Here is a 13398-nt window from a genome sequence, read left to right as displayed (position 1 = left end):
CCTGTGTGTGCACGTGGCCATGTGTGTCCTGTGTATGTGCACATGGCCATGTGTGTCCTGTGCATGTGAGTGTGCGCACATGTGGCCATGTGTGTCCTGTGCGCGCGCGTGTGTGAGTGTGTGTGCACGCGCGTGTGGCCATGTGTGTGCACGCGTGGCCATGTGTGTCGGGTGTGTGCGCGCGCGCGCGCATGTGGCCATGTGTGTCCTGTGTGTGTGCGCGTGTGGCCATGTGTATCCTGTATGTGTGTGTGCACGGGCGTGGCAATGTGTGTCCTGTGTGTGTGTGCGTGTGGCCATGTGTGTTCCTGTGCGTGTGTGTGTGCGTGCGTGGCCATGTGTATCCTGTGTGTGTGTGTGTGCGTAGCAATGTGTGTCCTGTGTGTGTGTGCATGTGGCCATGTGTGTTCCTGTGTGTGTGTGTGTGCACGCACATGGCCATGTGTGTCCTGTGTGTGTGTGCGCGCGTGGCCATGTGCGTCCTGTGTGCTTGTGTGTGTGTGTGCATGGCTGTGTGTGTGTGTGTGCATGCGTGGCCATTGGTGTCCTGTGTGTGTGCACGTGTGGCCATGTGTGTCGTGTGTGTGTGTGTGTGTGTGTGTGCGCGCGCGCACTAGTGTGGCAATGTGTGTCCTCTGTGTGTGTGCATGTGGCCATGTGTCCTGTGTGTGTGCGCGCGCACATGGCCATGTGCGTCCTGTGTGCATGTGTGTGTATGTGCATGGCTGTGTGTGTGTGTGTGTGTGTGTGTGCGTGGCCATGTGTATCCTGTGTGTGCGCGCGTGTGGCCATGTGTGTCAAGTGTGTGTGTGCGTGCGCGCGCGCACACGTGTGGCCATGTGTGTCCTCTGTGTGTGTGCGCGTGTGGCCATGTGTATCCTGTGTGTGTGCGCGTGTGGCCATGTGTGTCAAGTGTGTGTGTGCGTGCGCGCGCGCACACGTGTGGCCATGTGTGTCCTCTGTGTGTGTGCACGTGTGGCCATGTGTGTCAAGTGTGTGTGCGTGCGTGGCCATGTGTGTCATGTGTGTGTGTGCGCGCGTCCATGTGTGTCCTGTGTGTGTGTGTATGTGTGTGTGCGCACTCATGGCCATGTGTGTCCTGGTGTGTGTGTGTGTCCTGTGTGTGTGTGTGAGTGTGTGTGTGTGTGTGTGTGTGTGGCCATGGGGGTGTGTGCACATGGCCATGTGTGTGTGTGCGTGTGACCATGTGTGTCTTATGTGTGTGTGTGTGTGCCCTGTGTGTGTGTGTGTCCTGTGTGTGTGTGTGTCCTGTGTGTGTGTGTGTGTGTGTGCGTGGCCATGTGTGTGTGTGCGTGTGGCCATGTGTGCCTTATGTGTGCGTCCTGTGTGTGTGTGTGTGCGTGCGTGGCCGTGTGTGTGTGTGAGTGTGGCCATGTGTGTCTTATGTGTGTGTGTGTCCTGTGTGTGTGTGTGTCCTGTGTGTGTGTGTGTGTGTGCGCGTGGCCGTGTGTGTGTGTGTGTCCTGTGTGTGCATGTTAGCGTATTTCCCACTGCACCAAGAAGTGACTGGACTGGAAGACTGTCACAAACCTTGTTGCTCCGTGTAGACATTCATCGCCATCGTCCTGTTCAGGAAGTAGTAAAACGTCAGGGAAAGGCACTGGAAGGAGGGGATGAACGGGCTCTTCAAATGGAACCTGTGTCCTGCTTCGTTGTAGCTCGAATCCAGCAGCATGTACTGCCCAACTGGAACAGGAGGGAGAGACTTCAGACACGGTCTGGTTAAGGATTTCACACCCCTGCCCCCCCTGAATTATGTTTCGAACCCAGAAATCCAGGACACCCATGAATCGTGAAAGAAAATGTTTTCTTACTGCCAGGCTTTGACAGGTCGGCAACGTGGCCCGTTCCCTGGATCCAGCCCTTGTCACTTGCGTCGCCCATGGACGTGTCCGTCTTCCAGCCACACAGATCCTCATCAAAATCGCAGCTACTGAGGCAAGCTGTGCAAAAACAGTGCCACGGATACAGTGAGTCAATGCTGCCCTTGTCCTAACTGTACACACAGGGCTTCGTAACAGTGCCGCGGGTCTCTTGACTCCCCAACTGGAAGTTGCGTTCGTGTAGCAACTTTAACGTCATGGAGTCTTAAGCTGTTTCACGGGAGCACTGTCCAACTAAACATTGTAAGGGCATTAGGTCAGATGAGCTAAAGCTCGGAGGAAGGGGTAGGCTCTGTGAAGGAGGAGGGACAGAGAGAGGCAGGCAGGTTCAAGAAGGGAATTCAAGTACTCACTGTAGAAACCGGGAATACTGAACAGGTCAGCATTTGAGGAGCGCAGAGGTCTCGGAGGGTTGTCGGGGCTGGAGGAGTTCACAGACATAGTGAGGGGTAAAGTGAGGCCACGTGAATTAAGTGGCGTGTTTTGAAAAGTTTGATTTCGCGAGCAGCAGGCGATGATAACTGACTGGGGGGTCTCTCTCTCTCTCTAGAGTTGCCATGTAATGTGTCAGTCTGGTCCAGGATCAGAACAACAGGTTTAAGGTTGAAGGGAAAAGAAGCAACACAGAACCCCCTACAGTGTGGATGCAAGCCATTCGGCCCATCCAGTCCCACACCGACCCTCTGAAAAGCATCCCACCCAGACCCACTCTCCCCACTATTCCAGTGGCCCTGCATTTCCCATGGCTAACCCATCTAGCCTGCACATCCCTGGACACTATGGGTCGGTTTAGCACGGCCAATCCACCCTGACCTGCACATCTTTGGACTGTGGGAGGAAACCGGAGCACCCGGAGGAAACCCACGCAGACACGGGGAGAATGTGCAAACTCCACACAGTCAGTCGCCCAAGGCTGGAATCGAACCCTAGCGCCGTGAGGCAGCAGTGCTCAACGCTGAAACCAACGCAAAACGTTTTCACACAGCGAGTGGTTGAGGATGTGAAATGTACTGTATGCGGAAATGTGATGGAGGCAGGTTCATCTGAGGGGTTTCACGTTGGCCTTGGATAATTGCCCTAAAAGGAGGAAGGTGCAGGGAAGAAGATGAAAGGACTGGCCCTAGGTGCATTGTTCATGTGGAGAGCCAGCACTGATGAGGGGCCAAATGGCCTCCTTCTGTGCTTTAATTCTGTTTGATTATTAAATTTATGAACCACTGACTAGAAATGGAAACCCATTTTGTCCTATTGAACTCTTTCATAATTTTAAAGACTTTTACTGAGTTGCCCTGTCTTGTCTTGGCGAAAGGAACTCTCGAATGTTCAATCTTTCCTGAGAATTCTTATATTTCCATCTCCCTTCAACCTTGTAATTCTTTTCTGGTTTGCCTGTGGTCTCTCTACGGCCGGTTCGGCAACTCGGGGTGGGCAATAAATGTTGGCCAAGTCGGCGATGCCCTCATCCCATGGATGAAGAAACAAAAATTCAAATATCCTGTCCATTCAGTCAGCGTTCACTCACAGAAACAGGGCCCGGTTACCACGGCGACATTGTCCAGGGCGATGTCACCAACTTCAGTCAAACCTCGCACTGCTTCGAAGATGACCTGCCATCAAGTGGGGGGGGGGGGGGGGGGAGGTCAGAAAGAACACGCGTATCGTTAATGAAAGAAAATTTAATCTCCTCATCCTTGTGCTCAGATCCATCCACGGCCTCCTCCTCTCTCCCTACCTCCACAACCCTCTGGGAGCTCTGAACACCTCCAAATCTAACCTCTGGCACACCTTCTGATTTTACTGTCAACCCAAACCCCTCTGCCTTTCCTTCTAAATCCCTTTGCTTCTCTCTCCATACCCCTACCCTTCTCTCTCTGTCTTTGATGGTCCTTATAACCTAGGACGCAAGCTTCCCTTATTACCTAATATCTCTGTCTTTCCCTGATTAATGTTTCTTTACACTTCCAAGGGAGGTTGGGCTGGGGGTGTCGGGGGGGGGGGGTGGGGGGGTAGGTGGAGGGTCACTGGGCCAGGGCAGCACTTTCTGCCCCTACTTCCTTGTCCCTTGAAACAAAGTGACTTGCTCAGTCATTTCAGAGGACAGTTAAGAGTTAAGCACATGGGTCTGGAGTCACGTGTAGGCCAGACCAAGTAAGGATGGCAGATCTCCTTCTCTGAAAGAAAGGACAGCTGTGAACCAGGTTGGGATTTTTACAATAATTAGTGATATTCGTGCTGGCCACCATTCTGAGGTGAACTTTTGATTCCAGGTTTTATGAATTGACTTTAAAATCTACCATCTGTCGTGTTGGCACTTGGGCCCAGATTGTCCCTGATGAAGACTAATCCAATGACATAGCCATCACTCTACCAGTGTCAGTTATGGAATCCCTACAGTGTGGAAATAGGTCATTTGGCCCATGAAGTCCACACTGACCCTCCAAAGATCACTCAACCCAGACCCATTCCCCTACTCTATCCCTGTAACGCTCATTTCCCATGGCTACCAACACACCCTTGGACACTATAGGCAATGCAGCATGGCCAATCCACTTAACATGGGGGCGTGTGTGTGGTACAGTGGTAGCATCATCACCTTTGGTGTTCACTTCCCAGAGGTTCACCAGCAAAGCTCCTTCCAGGGGTGGCCCAGTGGTTAGGACTGCTGCCTTGCAGCACCAGGGACCCAGGTTCGATTCCAGCCTCAGGACTCCTCCCACAGTCCCAACGTGTGCAGGTTAGGGTGGATTGGCCGCACTAAATTGCCCACAGTGATCAGGGAAATGTAGATTAGGTGCATGGCTCAGGGGTAAATAAAGAGCTGTAGAGATGTACAGCACGGAAACAGACCCTTCGGTCCAACTCGTCCATGCTGACCAGATATCCCAACCCAATCTAGTCCTACCTGCCAGGGTCTGGGTGGGTTACTTTTCGGAGGGTTAGTGTGGACCTATTGGGCTGAAGGGCCTGTTCCCACACTATAAGGAATCTAAACTCCACATCTTTGGACGTTGGGAGGAAACTGACATAGATACAGGGAGAACATGCAAACTCCACTCACACTTGGAATATTGTGTCCAGTTCTGGTCGCCCTACTATAGGAAAGATACAGAGGCTTTGGAGAGGGTGCAAAGAGGGTTTACCGGGATGCTGCCTGGACTGGAGGGCTTGCCTTATAAAGAAAGGTTGAATAAGCTCGGACTTTTCTCCCTGGAGAGAAGGAGGAAGAGAGGAGACCTGATCGAGGTGTACAAGATAATGAGAGGAATAGATAGAGTCAATAGCCAGAGATTTTTCCCCAGGGCAAGATTGACTGGTACGAGGGGTCACAGTTTGAAGATATTAGGAGGAAGGTATAAAGGAGACGTTAGAGGTAGGTTCTTTACGCAGAGGGTTGTGAATGCGTGGAATGTGTTGCCAGTGGTGGTGATGGAAGCAGAGTCATTGGGGACATTTAAGTGACTGCTGGACATGCACTTGGATAGCAGTGAGTTGAGGGGTGTGTGTAGGTTAAGTTATTTTAATTTACATTAGGATTAAACCTCAGCACAACATCGTGGGCCAAATGGCCTGTTCTGTGCTGTACTTTTCTACGTTCTATGTTCCACACAGACAGTCGCCCAAGGCTGGAATCGAACCTGAGGTCCTGGCACCGTGAGGCAGCTGAACCAACCACTGAGCCACTATGCCACCCGCATTTTTGTAATACGATGTTCAATTCTGGTTCCCCGTGTTAGAGGAAAGATGTTGCTAAACTTGCAAGGATTCAGAAAAGATTTACAAGGATGTTGCCAGGGTTGGAGGGTTTGAGTTACAGGGAGAGGCTGAACAGGCTGGGGCTGTTTTCCCTGGAGCGTTGGAGGCTGAGGGGTGACAAAATCATGAGGGGCATGGATAGGGTGAATATCCAAGGTCTTTAACCTGGGGTGGGGGAGTCCAGAGGGGTATAGGTTTAGGGTGGGAAGGGGAAGAGCTTTAAAAGGGACCCAAGGGGCAACTTTTTAACCCAGAGGGTGGTGCGTGTATGGAATGAGCTGCCAGAGGAAGTGGTGGAGGCTGGTACAATTACAACATCTGGATGGGTACATGAATAGGAAGGGTTTAAAGGGATATGGACCAAACGCTGGCAAATGGGATTTGATTAATTTGGGATATCTGTGTAGATAAGGGTCTATTTCCATGCTGTACATCTCGGAATTGGTGGCATTTGTGGGAGGTGGGGGTCGCTGGCTGTGCCCAGCATTATTACCCGTCCCTAGTTGCCCCTTGAGAAGGTGGTCGTGAGCTACCATCTTGAACCGCTGCAGTCCCACCTGCTGTGGGTTGACCCACAGTGCTGTTAGGCTGTGAGTTCAGGGTTATGACCCAGCGACAGTGAAGAAACAGCGATATATTTCCAAATCAGCGTGGTGAGAGGCTTGGAGGGGAACTTGATACACAGGTGGTGTTCCTGTGTATCTGCTGCCCTTGTCCTTCCAGATGGAAGTGGTCGCGGGTTTGGAAGGTGTTTTCTGAGGAGCGTTGGTGAATTTCTACCCCACGCCTTTAAAATTGCAGTCACTGCTCTAATGTCGGGAGTGTAGCCAAGGATGTTCATGAGGCAAGAGCCCACTTTCAGCAGCTGGGTAATTATCTGTTCCTCGAGAATATTGATCACCCTTTCTCCTCAGAATGACATCTTGGGAACCTTCTTTCTCACACGTGTGGGAGGGCTGATGGTGTAGACATCTCCCCCAATTAGGGGAAGGTGGAAGACGTCTAGTTGGACTATAGGTACTGGAAGGCGATGGCTCAAGTCATTAGAGAAAGGTGGGGGGGGGGGGAAGAGGAAGAGAGAGAGAGAGAGAGAGAGATAGAGAGAGAGAGAGACACACACACAGAGATAGAGAGAGACAGAGAGAGAGAGAGGCAGAGAGACAGAGACAGAGAGACAGAGAGAGAGAGACAGAGAGACAGAGAAAGAGACAGAGAGAGAGAGAGGGAGTTTCTGCCCCATCAGCTGTTCGAGTTATGGTCGGATCCTGTGAGGGACGTTAATTGATTGTTTGCAGACAACTTTGAGACAGGGCTGATCTGAGACGTGCCAATCAGGCAAGGACATTAACAACACAGTTTGAGGTTTGTGTTTCAGAGATCTAATGGCCTGCCTCCTCATTAAAACAGATTAATGAGGGACGGTGGGGATATTGAATGATGCACTCATTAAGCACGGGCGCAGCATAGATTTTGGGTCATATCTGGGTCATTTCCTCTGCTTGTTTTGCAGTTTTTAATCCAAAACGTAATTCTGGAATCGACGACATTGACTAGTAAAATGACCAGGAGCCTCTGGGAGTGAATATTTAATCTCCAGGATACTGGTGGTCAGTTACGACACACACGGTCAGTTACGACACACACAGGGGGGTCATGGGAACCAATTAGCCAGGTGTTTCCCTTTCGAATCTCTTCAGATCCCTTCTATTGTTTAGGTTTGGAGTTGAAGGATGTCAGTCTTTTTTTTTGAAAACAATTTAACCCCCACATTACTGCCTAACTGGGGTAGTGCTTATTTTTTCCCCAGCACCCATGGTGTGTGTGCGCAGGTGTGAGACACAGTGAATCTTTATTCAATTCCCACCACCAGGAAGATAGGAAAACACCCGAGTGACCAGTGACAAGCACTGCCCTTCACATCAAAGGGCAATGCTGTGTGATCAACCAGTGAAGGGGAGGGTAGGGACTAAATCAAAATAGAGTTGGAGGGGGAAATAATACACTCCACTCCCTGCGGCGCCCACCTCTCCCTGAACGACTCCAGGGTGTTGGTGGACACCGTGTGCTCCTTCTCCAAGGACACCCGGGCTCTAACGTAACCCCGGAAGAGGGGCAGGCAGTCGGCCCTAACGACCCCCTCCACGGCCCACTGCCTGGACCTGTTGATGGCCAGTTTGGCCAGGCCCAGGAGCAGACCCACGAGGAGGTCCTCGGACCTGCCCTCCCTCCTCCGTACCGGGTGCCCGAAGATCAGGAGCGTGGGACTGAAGTGCAACCAAGAGTAGAGGAGGAGGTTTTTAAGAAAATCAAAAAGGGAGTGCAAACACCCCCACCCAATATATACATGGTCCACGGACTCCACAGCGCCACAGAACAAGCAGTTGGGCTGGGAGAGGATGTCAGTCTTAGAGTTGGTGGGAGCGAATGGGATAAGGGAGCTGGCTGGGGTTGCCATGGGAATGGATGGGAGTGGGTGGGGCAGTTGCATAACTGGAAGGGAGGTGCGGTTTCGGGGTGCTGGGTGGATAGAGGAGATGGAAGGGTGTGGGAAGGGATGTAACTACACCCCCCTACTGTTCCCCGCATGACCCCTCACCCGCAGGGAACGCGCCCGAACAGAATGGGTGACTCAACTCGGGTGATGATCACTGAATCTCTACTCAGAATCATAGAATCACCTACAGTGTGGAAACAGGCCCTTCGGCCCAACACATCCACACCAACCCTCTGAAGAGTAACCCACCCAGGCCTATTCTCCAAACCTATTACTCTACATTTACCCCTGACTAAAGAATCTAACCTGCCCATCCCTGGGCACTATGGGTAATTTAGCACGGCCAATCCACCCTAACCTGCACATCCCTGGGCACTATGGGTAATTTAGCATAGCCAATCCACTCTAACCTGCACATCCCTAGGCACTATGGGTAATTTAGCATGGCCAATCCACTCTAACCTGCACATCCCTGGGCACTATGGGTAATTTAGCATGGCCAATCCACCCTCACCTACACATCCCTGGGCACTATGGGTAATTTAGCATGGCCAATCCACTCTAACCTGCACATCCCTGGGCACTATGGGTAATTTAGCATGGCCAATCCACCCTAACCTGCACATCCCTGGGCACTATGGGTAATTTAGCATGGCCAATCCACTCTAACCTGCACATCCCTGGGCACTATGGGTAATTTAGCATGGCCAATCCACCCTAACCTGCACATCCCTGGGCACTATGGGTAATTTAGCGTGGCCAATCCACCCTAACCTGCACATCCCTGGGCACTATGGGTAATTTAGCGTGGCCAATCCACCCTAACCTGCACATCCCTGGGCACTATGGGTAATTTAGCATGGCCAATCCACCCTAACCTGCACATCCCTGGGCACTATGGGTAATTTAGCACAGCCAATCCACCTGAACCTGTATACCTTTGAGACTGTGGGAGGAAACCAGAGCACCTGGAGGAAACCCTCACAGACTTGGAGAGAACGCACAAACTCCACACCGACAGTGGCCCGAGGGTGGAAACGAACCTGGGTCCCTGGCGCGGTGAGGCAGCGGTGCTAACCATCCGAGCCGCTGTGCCGTGACGCGGCGACTCACCCGAATGCTCCTGGAGCCCGATCCTGGGACAGGGACTGCCCCTGACAGCCAGGCGTGGCTCTGGGGCACAGTCCGATTCCACAGCAACAGCTTGCTCGGGCCTTCTGCAACCAGAACGTTGAGGGTCCCTCCATCGCTGAACAGTCCGTACATGTGGTAGGAGAACTCAACACACACGTCACCGCTGATGTTCAGGCTCGGGCTCGTCAGGCGGATGAACTGGTTGGTGACAAAGTTACTGGCCTCCTCGTAGACATAGTGGCCTGGTTGAGTGAGAGAGTCATGGCTGTTATACAGGCTGCCCCTTTTACCTCTGCTCAGTGCAAGGCTGTCTCTCAGAGGTGAGTGGTGGGACAGAGGGTTGGGTGTTATGGCCCCCTTGGGCCTGAACGCGGGTTGGGGTTGCTAATGAAGCCTGCGGCCTTCCAACTGCCTCTCCGTCTAGACCTGGATCTGTCCCCCATTTCACTGGGATGCAGTGCCAGGCTGAGTAGCCCCAACTGAGGCTCTCCACTGTCCATTGCATGGCCAAACCAAGTGCCTCATACTGCCTCATTATCTCCTTTAGCCCATGCCAGGAGGAGGCCCGTGCCCTGTGGGTGGGCAGATGGCCAACAAAAGGAGGGGGGGGGTGCCATCATATCTCCTTTTAACGCCCCTCCCGTCCCCCCGGCCTCTCAAACTCAACCTCCCCACCCTCCCGGCTCATGACCTCTCTGTCCACCCCCTCCCCCACCTTGATGGGGTCCTCCACCAATTGATGCCCACTCACTTGGAGCCTCTTTCTCAGGGGCATTGCCCCAGCCAGGATCCGGCTGGACTACAAGCAGCCGTCAGCCAATCGGATTCCTCCCCAGATTTTGGCGGTGGAGATCTCACCGCGAAACAAGTTGCCAACGTCGAATGGTTGGCTCTTTGGTGGCAGACTGGGGAGTTGGCCTCCTGGAGAGAGGCAGCCCACACAGTCAGAATGGTACGGACAGCGACCGTTCAGCCCCACCTGGGATAGTCTCAAGGAGCCATCGACCAACGCCACCATCCATCTGTGCCTAATGCAACTCTGAGACCCAAGACCAGGCTTGCAAGAGTCATGTGATGCAACGCTTCTAAGTCATAGGGTGCTGCCTCACACAATCACATGACACCCAATTGCCAGGAGTCACATGGTATGGAATTGCCAAGGGATACAGTTGGAGCCCCTATTGGTTCACGTATTGCCCCATCTTGTGGGTGGCCTCTTTTGGTTGCAGTTTGCTTTGGCTTGCCCCCACCCTTCCCCCAACTTACCGTGAGTCACCCCATCCCCCCAGGGCGCGGGCTGATCGGCGGAGGGCCCCGTGCCCTGGGTAGGGGTCTCGCCGTTGGTTCTAATCCATTCGCCGCTGTCAGTGTCACATTCCTGAGTCCATTGGCAGTAGGGTCTCAGGTTATCATTAAAGTCACAACGCGTGATGTAATCTACAAGGAGGGCAACAAAACTCGATTAAACCTTGTCTCCTGCAAAGGAGGTAGGAGGCGCAGTGCATCCACACATACCTTAGTGTCACATTCGAGTCATACAGAACAGAACCAGACCCTCCAGTCTAACCAGTCCACACTGACCATAATCCCAAATTAAACTCGTCCTACCTGCATGCGTTTGGCCTATGTTCCTCTAAACATTTCCTATTCATGAACTTATCCAAATGTCTTTTAAATTGTATCTGCTTCCACCACTTCCTCTGGACGTTCATTCCACAGAGAAACCACCCTCTGTGTAAAAGAAAAATTGCCCCTCGTGTCTTTTTTAAATCTTTCTCCCCTCACCGTAAAGGCAGCCCGTCCACAGCTGTGATTACTTGGGCACCCTTAATCTAGGGAGAGATAGACTGGCATTGAAAGCGATCCAGAGTAAATTAATTACGGGGAATCCCAAATACCAAGAAGGACATTACCAGACGTTGAGTAGGTCAGGCAGGTACTCATTGGAATTTAGGAAAAATGAGAGGAGACCTACATTCTTAGGCCGCTTGGCAGGGTACAGGAGAGATTGTTATCCCTTGTGTGGGCAAGTCTAGGGCCAGAGAGTATCATCTCAGCATAAGGGGTCACCCATTTAAGAAGAGATGAAGAGGAATTTCATCTCTCAGTGGGTAATGACTCTGTGGAACTGTTTAACACAGAAAGCCGTTGAGTATATTCAAGGTCAAGATGGAGAGATTTTTGATCAGGAGAGGAATCGTGGGTCGTGGGGAAAGTGGAGTTGAGGACGCTAAGATCGTGATAATGATATCATTGAATGCTGGAGCTGACTCGATGGGCTGAATGGCCTGCGTCTGCTCCTACATCTTATGGTATTGGGTTCAAGGCTTTCAGAAGAGGATGGAAATTTCTCCCAGAGGAAGAAAGGGGTCCTTTAGAAAAGCCCTTGATTAGACTGGAGTGTCAGTTAAATTAACATTCACAGAAGTTTAGGACGTTGATTTTTTTTTGTCAGTCTTCCAGCCTCCATTCTATGCATGGCATGGTGGCTCAGTGGTTAGCACTGCTGCCTCATGGTGCCAGGGACACAGGTTCGATTCCTGCCTTGGGTTTCTGTCTGTGTGGAGTTTACACATTCTCCCTGTGTCTGCGTGGGTTTCCTCCGGTTTCCTCCCACATTCCAAGGATGTGCAGGTCAGGGTGGATTGATCATGCTAAATTACCCATAGTGCCTAGGGATGTGCAGGTTAGGGTGGGTTGGTCATGCTAAATTACCCATAGTGCCTAGGGATGTGCAGGTTAGGGTGGGTTGGTCATGCTAAATTACCCATAGTGCCTAGGGATGTGCAGGTTAGGGTGGATTGGTCATGCTAAATTACCCATAGTGCCTAGGGATGTGCAGGTTAGGGTGGATTGGTCGTGCTAAATTACCCATAGTGCCCAGGGATGTGCAGGTTAAGGTGGATTGGCCGTGCTAAATTACCCATAGTGTTACGTGCATTAGATGAGATTCAATTCCCTACAGTGTGGAAACAGGCCCTTTGGCCCAACAAGTCCACACTGACCCTCCGTAAGAGCAACCCACCCAGACCCATTTCCCTATGTTCACCCCTGACGAATGCACCTAACACTATGGGTAATTTAGCATGGCCGATTCACCCTAACCTGCACATCCTTGGGCACTATGGTTAATTTAGCATGGCCAATTCACCCTAACCTGCACATCCCTGGACACTATGGGTAATTTAGCATGGCCAATTCACCCTAACCTGCACATCCTTGGGCACTATGGTTAATTTAGCATGGCCAATTCACCCTAACCTGCACATCTTTGGATTGTGGGAGGAAACTGGAGGAAACCCACGCAGACATGGGGAGAATGTGCAAACTCCACACAGACAGTTCCCTGAGGTAGGAGAGGAACCCAGGTGCCTGGTGCTGTGAGGCAGCAGTGCTAACCACTGAGCCACCATGCCACTCAGGGATAATTATAGGGCAGGCAAATAGGTTTTGGTGGGTTGCTGTTCAGAGGGTCGGCGTGGAGTTGTTGGGCCTAAGGGCCTGTTTCCACACTGTAGGGAATCCAATCTAATCAAATGAAATTCTCGCCTTATCGAGAATCTCGAGTGAGTGACGTTTGAGAGACAATCTGGGAACCCCAGGCAGCTGTGCAGGAATTAGATTGGAGTTGGGAAAGCACAGCCGGTCAGGTAGCACTGGATTGAGCAGGAGCTCTTCATCAGGAATGAGGTCCTCCCTTTCTCCCAGGAAGAAGATCGATGTTGAGCTAAAGCTCAGACATGATCGAACAGTATGGAAAACAGGTCAGTCAGGCTGGATGGTCTGATCCTGCCTATTCCTTGCCTCCAGAGGAAGATGGTGGAAAGTATTCATGGCAAGTGGGTTATGCTGTCAAGGTGCAAGATTGAAAATCACACAGCACCAGGTTATAGTCCAACAGGTTTATTTGGAAGCACTAGCTTTCGGAGTGCTGTTGCAACCACCTGATGAAGGGGCAGCACTCTGAAAGCTAGTGCTTCCAAATAAACCTGTTGGACTATAACCTGGTGTTGTGTGATTTTTTTTAACTTTGTCCAGCCCAGTCCAAGACCGGCATCTCCAAGTCAAGATACAAGATGAAGGGTATTCATCAGTTAATTCCCTAGAATAGCA

General features: G+C 51.7%; 1 protein-coding gene across 1 annotated transcript in view; it reads right to left on the bottom strand.

The window, feature by feature from the left end:
* The window catches only part of LOC140492433 (zonadhesin-like), a 146036-nt gene that overhangs the window by 100848 nt on the left and 31790 nt on the right, over nucleotides 1–13398 (bottom strand). The window contains exons 13-16 of the mRNA XM_072591324.1: nucleotides 10552–10722; nucleotides 9195–9527; nucleotides 1836–1964; nucleotides 1552–1707 (exon numbers count right to left, since the gene is read on the bottom strand). Of these exons, the coding sequence (XP_072447425.1) occupies nucleotides 1552–1707; nucleotides 1836–1964; nucleotides 9195–9527; nucleotides 10552–10722 (789 nt within the window). The remainder of the gene's footprint in view (nucleotides 1–1551; nucleotides 1708–1835; nucleotides 1965–9194; nucleotides 9528–10551; nucleotides 10723–13398) is intronic.

Source organism: Chiloscyllium punctatum, chromosome 21 (assembly GCF_047496795.1).
Source record: "Chiloscyllium punctatum isolate Juve2018m chromosome 21, sChiPun1.3, whole genome shotgun sequence".
Lineage (NCBI taxonomy): Eukaryota > Metazoa > Chordata > Chondrichthyes > Orectolobiformes > Hemiscylliidae > Chiloscyllium > Chiloscyllium punctatum.
The sequence above is the reverse complement of the archived record's forward strand: the minus strand, read 5'-3'. Positions and strand labels throughout refer to the sequence as shown.